General features: G+C 46.7%; 1 protein-coding gene across 1 annotated transcript in view; it reads left to right on the plus strand.

The window, feature by feature from the left end:
- LOC106528093 (rho GTPase-activating protein 27) overlaps nt 1-7294 on the plus strand; it is a gene marked incomplete at its 3' end in the record, with an annotated part of 14305 nt that extends 7011 nt beyond the window's left edge. The window contains 7 exon segments of the mRNA XM_014023167.1: nt 267-387; nt 539-1929; nt 5794-5997; nt 6388-6525; nt 6604-6759; nt 7074-7142; nt 7214-7294. Of these exon segments, the coding sequence (XP_013878621.1) occupies nt 357-387; nt 539-1929; nt 5794-5997; nt 6388-6525; nt 6604-6759; nt 7074-7142; nt 7214-7294 (2070 nt within the window).
- Between the last annotated feature and the right edge of the window lie 92 nt (nt 7295-7386).

Below are 7386 nucleotides of genomic sequence, written 5' to 3' on the forward strand. Positions count from 1 at the left end.
TACAGTCTTTATTTTACAGTTAAAATAAATGTTTATCAAATAAAGTCTAATGTTACAACTAATCAGGGATCCCTTTAATATTGTTTGGGGGCGTGGCCTGATGATCTAAATAAATAGCTTGTTTTATAGCGACAAGTAGTTTTTCTGCATTCAGTTGTTCCTGATACTAATTTATTGATGATACTATTAAATAAATAAAACTTCTCCATGACTGAATCAGTTGTTGTTTGTTTTTGTTGATTTTGTGTTTTTATTTTCTCTTTCAGGTGGATGAGAATCAGGGCTGACCCCTGACCCCTCACCTTCAGAGTCATCTACCTGAGGGGGCGGGGCCTGAGGAGCACAGGGTCATTAAAATGGCAGCGACTTCCTCCCTGCTGAGCAGAGGTGAGAGTTTAAGTTCTGTCTGGACTCAGCTGGACCTCAGAGGTTCTGATCCAAGTTCTGATCTCACTGGACCTCCAGAGTCTCCAGAAACAACTGAGTTCTCCCCAAAATAAAACCTGGACCATTCTGTAACAAACCTCTTGTCTTTCAGGTCTGGGTCTGGTCCTGGTGGAGTTCAAGTACGAGTACGAGGGTCGGGATGGGGTTCTGGTCTCCATCAAACCCAACGAGCGCTACGTCCTGCTGGCCAAGACCAACGACCACTGGTGGCAGGTCCGGGACGACCGCAGCTCCAGGTCCTTCTACATCCCAGCCAAGTACGTCAAGGAGCTTCCCCCCRATTTCCCGTCCCCGCTGGACTTCGCCGACCCACTCGGTCCAGAACCTGTGCTGCACCCTGTGGTGGCTCCAGTCCCCGTTCCCGTCCCAGTTCCAAAGCCACTGGAGGAACCCACTGGGACCAAAACCAAACAAAGTGATGAGATGTTGATCCGCCTCAGACCCAATGTCTCAAACCGGAACCAGAAGAATGAAAACCGCATGTCCACCTTCGGAGTACCAATGGACTTACCAGACCTGAGCCACATGGGGTTAACATCGAGGGTCCAAGGAAACCCTCCTGCTGGTTCTGTTGAGGCTGGAATCACAGCTCCCAGTGGGACTACAAACATGGCCGACAGTAAAAAGCAGCCTCACACCAGTGGGACTACAAACATGGCCGACAGTAAAAAGCAGCTAAACACCAGTGGGACTACAAACATGGCCGACAGTAAAAAGCAGCCTCACACCAGTGGGACTACAAACATGGCCGACAGTAAAAAGCATCTAAACACCAGTGGGACTACAAACATGGCCGACAGCAAGAAGCAGTCAAACACCAGTGGGACTACAAGCATGGCCGACAGTAAAAAGCAGCTAAACACCAGTGGGACTACAAACATGGCCGACAGCAAGAAGATGCCTCACACCAGTGGGACTACAAACATGGCCGACAGTATAAAGCAGCCAAACACTACTGGAACTACAAACATGGCTGACAGCAAGAAGCAGCCAAACACCTGTGGGACTACAAACATGGCCGACAGTAAAAAGTCACCTCACCCTGCGAGTCTCCTGGAGGACCATTCAGAGTCTGGGAAACCCCGAGTTCCAAGTTTCAGTCCTGCTGATCCTCGGACTATGACCCGGCTCCAGAACCAGCCCATCCCAGTTGTGACCCCGGTGGTTCCCCTCCAGAACAACAAGTCCTCCCCAGCCGAGGGTCACCAGGCCAAACAGGAGCCGGAGGAGGAAGAGGAGGAGGAGGAAGAGATGGCCGAAGAAGAGACGAGCTCAGAGAGCGGTGAGGAGGAGGAGGAGTCACGGAGAGAGGAAGACTCTCACCACATCTATGAGTCCATCCTGGAYCTGAACCTGGACCTGGAGGCTCTGCATGCAGAACAGCAGAACCCAGCAGCACCGTCTGAACCTGCGCCACCTCCTCCTGCTGCTCCTCCTCCTGAAGCTCCGCCCACCACACTGGCAGCCCCACCCACCAAACAGGTAAGACACCCCAAGACCCCTCCCAGGACAAGAGAACCTGTGCTCCAGATATCTGAAAGGTTCTGATCCTGAATCTCGGTCCTGTACCGGGTCAGAATGTGGCGTCAGGATAAATGTAAAACATGTTCATCGGTCCGAATCCGTGTCGTCAGTTCAGAACCAGAACATGAAGGTGTTTCTACCAGAACTCAGTGTTGTCCTTGAATGCATCCTGGCGGAGACTGAAGTCCCTGAAGGCAGCAGTTGTGTTCAGGGTCTGTTTCCTGTCTGTTCCAGAGATTCCCGGTCCGGTCCAGTGTGGTTTTGGATCGGTTCTGATTGTTTTGGTGGTTGAACAGGAGGTTAAATGTTGGATGTTGAAATTCTTGCAGATTTAGAACCTTATTTATTTACATCAAATGAATTAGAACGTTTAAGGTCTTTATTTTGTTCCCGGTTCTGAAAGGTGCTGGTGATATAACGAGATCCAAGTTTGTTTCTTTTTCTGAAGTTCAGTCAGATTTCAGAGGCCCCTGGTCTTCCTACAAAATAAAAGCCTTGTGTAGCGACCAACTTCCTGCAGCACAGATAGGAAACAGGAAACAGAAAAAGCTGTTTCCTCTTTTTCCCCTCAGAGCAGAAACAAACAGCTGACCTTTGACCTCAGGCTGCAGAACCTGAACAGGTTTAATTTATTTATGATTATCAGTTGAATTATATTATTATTGTTAATAATGATAAACGTGATACATTTTTTAATCCAACTTTAAAAAGAAAAATATTTATCAGAGATGTTCGATGATTCTGGTTCATGGCCCGGTTCTGGTCCTGGTGATGTCACTGCTGACAGGAAATGATCAGGGTCACACAGGAAACTGTGAAAGTTGCAGCGCTGCAGCGACACCTGCTGGTCAATAGGAGAACTGATCCATTAGCCAGCGCCTGTATGTGTGTGTGCCAGAACCAGTCTGACCCGTTTGTAACTGAATCGGGTCTTGTGGTAAAAGTTTAAAGGGAACTCCCAGCTGGGAACACGCAGCTTTAGTTAAACATTCTCAGCTTTAACATTAAACATCTTTAACCTTTTTCTATTTTTATTCTTTTTTTGTCTCTTCTCTTGAATTTAGGTGAAGATTAGTTTGTAAAGCTGAAAGCAGCAGATCTCCTCAGGTTGTTGGTTCTGATGTCCAGTTGTGTTACATGGTGGCCCAGTGTTTTACTTTAACTTAAACTTTAACTCAAACTCAAACAGGCTGTTTTAAACAGATTCATGTACTCTGACTTTCTTCACTAACCCTGGTGATTAAGGGGGCATTGATGATAAGACCTGGTCATTGGTGGGTATCCATGATAAGACCTGGTCTTTGGTGGGTATCCATGATAAGACCTGGTCATTGGAGTTAATGATAAGACCTGTTCATTGAGGGATATTGATAATAAGACCTGGTCAGTGGGGGTATTGATGACAATACCTGGTCTTTGGTGGGTATCCATGATAAGACCTGGTCATTGGGGGATATCCATGATAAGACCTGGTCATTGGGGGATATCCTTGATAATACCTGGTCATTGGGGGATATCCATGATAATACCTGGTCTTTGGTGGATATCCATGATAAGACCTGGTCATTGGGGGATATCCATGTTAATACCTGGTCTTTGGTGGGTATCCATGATAAGAACTGGTCATTGGGGGTATAAATGGCAACACAAATAAATCAGGAGAACATGTAGCTCTGATCCATGGTCCCTCGTAGTTCACTGGTTCCTGTTGAGGAACAGGAGGTGGCAGCATTGTTCTGTCTTGACCTCATTGGAACTTAATTTCCAGCTGTTATCAGTCTAACATCTGTAACAGACCTTTAGCAGCAGAGGAGATGGCCTGTTTCTTCACATCTTGTGATAAAATCTAGCCGTGGGTTGTTGATGGACTTCTCAGAGAGAAACTTAGAAGAATATCCCAGTTTTAGCAGCCTGATTTCAGTGTTTTTGTGGTTTGTTTGTCAGAAGCTTTCTGAACACAGGAAGCTCAAACTGCAGCTCCCCAAGGAGCTGATCCCACCGATACCAGCGGGTTGTGTTTACAGGACCACCTKTGTGTCTGCAGCAAGTGGTGGAATGGTCTTCACGTCCTCTCATGGAGAATCTTTTCATGACAAGAATCCTTGAAGTTTAAAAACATCAAAGGTTTGTTAAGAAAGCTGACACTCAAAGGGATCTGTGAGAGTCCAGATACTACAGGTCCAACAGAAGATGGCTTGAAGTTCTGTTGGTCTTTTAGAAACCTTTTTGAACTTCAGATGATGTTCAGGACTCAGACAGGAACCTCTGGAGGTCATTAAGAGTCTTTCAGAAAGTTTTCTGCATGTATATTTAAATGTATAATGTTCTTTGAAGAGGATGTCGAGGCTACAGTGGTTCTCCAGAAGAGCTTCAGGGTTCAGAAAGGGATGTAGAAGATGGTTTTGATAATTACACCAGGTAAATAAAAAAGAAGCTCCAGTTTTACTACAAAGAATCCAGGAGTTTTGGAATAGACTCCAGGTGTCTGTAAGGACAGGTTCTGGTTCTGGTGAAAAGTTTATCTGTCTGCAGGTGAAGGACTCTGAAAAGATTCCAGGAGTTTTTAGACTGATGTGGATTAAGACATCAAGTTCAAACTGAATCTGATCTGTGTTATAAAGAAAACTGATGAATCGTCTGTCAAAGAGGGGCGGGGTTATCGTTAGAAAGGGGTGGAGCAACAGCTTTCATAAACAGGAGGCGTAGTCACCCACTGCCTAAAGAAAGAGGGCGGGGCTAAAAGCTGCAGACAAGATGTTCAGTCTGACAGCATGAGACCCAGATGAGATCAGAACCAGATTGAGATGTTTCCTGATGGAATGTTATGCAACAACTGTTTCAGTGACTCTGAGACAAAGACAGGTGCATTATGGGTAAGTGTTTTGTGTTCCAGCTCTAATTAAACCTGAAATAAATGTTGTGTGTGAAGCTGCAGGGTCAGGGTCTGATTAAAGTCCAGTTTCAAAGAGCACACCGCTTCTGAGCAGATTCAGTGAGAGGGAWAACTGAGACCAGGTCCGATCAGGTTCACGTGAGAGCCGAGTCACTTATTGATGAGCTGCGCCGACACAAACTCCAGATCCAGAACCAGGAACTGGGCCGGTCGTACGCAGCTCTTCATCACGTTAACTCTGAGCCCCTGGCCAGAAGCTGAGAGGGAGGGTTTCTGAAGAGGTCAGTGAACGCAACACAAAATGATCATAATCTGCAGAAACAAAGTTCTGAGAGGTTAGTGAGATCAGGAGCCGGGTTATAATCTGACTTTATAATCCGACTTTAAACTTCATCATCACTCTCATCCTGGCAGGATTTTAATGTTCTTCTGATTAAAACTGAAGGAGACGTTCAGGCTGTCACTCTGTAGTTAAACAGGAGTCATTACTTCTGTGTGTGTGTGTGTGTGTGTGTGTGTGTGTGTGTGTGTGTGTGTGTGTGTGTGTGTGTGTGTGTGTGTGTGNGTGTGTGTGTGTGTGTGTGTGTGTGTGTGTGTGTGTGTGTTTATACAGCATGGGAGGAGCACTTCCTGTTGGCCCGCGGCTCGGCCCAACCAGACAGATTATTGTTCTGTGAGAACAGAACCTCTCTGCAGCTCCTTCTGAGCATCAGATTTAGGTTTGATCCTCCTGACGACATGAACAGGTAACGGTCTGACTGAGGTCCAACTCAGGTCCAATCGAGGTCCGACTGAGACCTTAGAGGGCAGTGGAGCTCAGTAAGGAGGTGGAGTGTGGTGCTCTCCACCACAGAACCACAGCCTGGACCAAGAGTCAGACACGTTGGACCGGGTCTTTAAATGTTCTTTGTCTCTCTGTCCCTCTGTAGGACCAAAGCTCGCTCAACTCTAGCTCGTCCATTTATGCCAACGTCTCCTCCCTGAAGAAAACCCCTCAGCCGCAGATCTTGATTTCCTCCTCTCCTCCTCCAAACCCCGCCCCAACAGCGCTAGGCCACACCCCATCACCTTCAAGCTCCTCCTCCAGCATGATAAGCCCCGCCTCTCCTGTCAGCCTACAAGACGGATGGCAGGTAAGAGGACCTCGGACTCCAGAGTCAGAAACACTGGATTAAGTTACAGAACCAGATCTGCAGTTCCTCATTGTTAGGATTAGTTTAACCGAATATCTTTGATCTATTTGACCCAGTTAAATAAAAACACATAAAAATGAAACATTTAAAGAAAATAAAATAACAAGATAAAGTTCTGATTATAGATGTGTTTCTGATAGTTGGTTTAAAGTCTCTGAGCTGTGTTCATGTTCCACTCAGATCATTAAAGTTTGATCAGATGGAAACCGATCCGGTTCTGAACCAAAGAGATCAGGTGTTTCTGAGGCGATGCTTTGCTCAAAGGCACTCCAGCACATTACACCTGGAACCATTTCTAGAGAAACTGTCAGTAAACTGTAACCTGTGCAGGTGCTCACTGACCCGGAGAGCGGGAGGCCGTATTATTACCATCCTGTGAGCAGACAGATCACCTGGACTGACCACCGAGGCCTTACATCCCCCGCAGACATGGACCCGTCCAGTCCGCTGTCCCAGGCCTCCCCTCAGGTACCAGAACCCGTCCTCTCTGACAGAACCTCAGAGTCCTGGGTGTCCCGCCCGCTCACGTCCCCTCCCTCCTGYCAGGGCTCCAGTGGGTGGGAGCAGCTGCTGGATGACGCTTCAGGGAAAATCTACTTCTACAATCCCAACACAGGAGCCACATCCTGGACTGTCCCAGAACCGCTGGGCCCACCGTCCCCACCTGGGTCCACAGCCAACAGGAAGAACCATGAAGATGTTGTATGATCCTGACTTAATCCTGGATTATTACATATTATTATATATTATTTAAATCACTGAAGTTGGGCTTATAATCTTGAATTACATCTAATTTAAAATCAGGGGAGTCCAGAATAAATGTTTCTGTCTTCATGGCTCTGAGTGGATTTAGTTTAACACCTCAAATTCTTTAAAATTCTAAAAAGATGCCCCTTTTGTGGCTCGACTGAAGAATAAATAATCAGTTTCAGTTCGTTTTAATACCTGGACAGTTTTTCTGGATGAAAACGTTTGTGGATTAATTGAGAACTTTTCTGTTCTTTGACTTTCTGAAGCCCCTTCTTCCAAAGGAGGACTATCCTGTGGACGGGCACGAAGACGACAACGACGCCGTCTTCGTACCGGTACGAAACGACCATGAGCTGGTCCAGATGACTGTTTTCTACCAGAGTTAACTTCCTGTTTGTGTTCCCAGCATCCTCAGAAGCAGGGGGTCCCAGGACCCAAAACTCAGCTGGACCCAAAGGATCCCAACTCCCCACAGAATCTGCAAGAGGTAATCAACCAACCAACCAACCAACCAACTAACCAACCAACCAACCAACCAACCAACCAACCAACCAACCAACCAACCAACCAACCAACCAA

This window comes from Austrofundulus limnaeus, unplaced genomic scaffold (genome assembly GCF_001266775.1).
Source record: "Austrofundulus limnaeus strain Quisiro unplaced genomic scaffold, Austrofundulus_limnaeus-1.0 Scaffold358, whole genome shotgun sequence".
Taxonomy (NCBI): domain Eukaryota; kingdom Metazoa; phylum Chordata; class Actinopteri; order Cyprinodontiformes; family Rivulidae; genus Austrofundulus; species Austrofundulus limnaeus.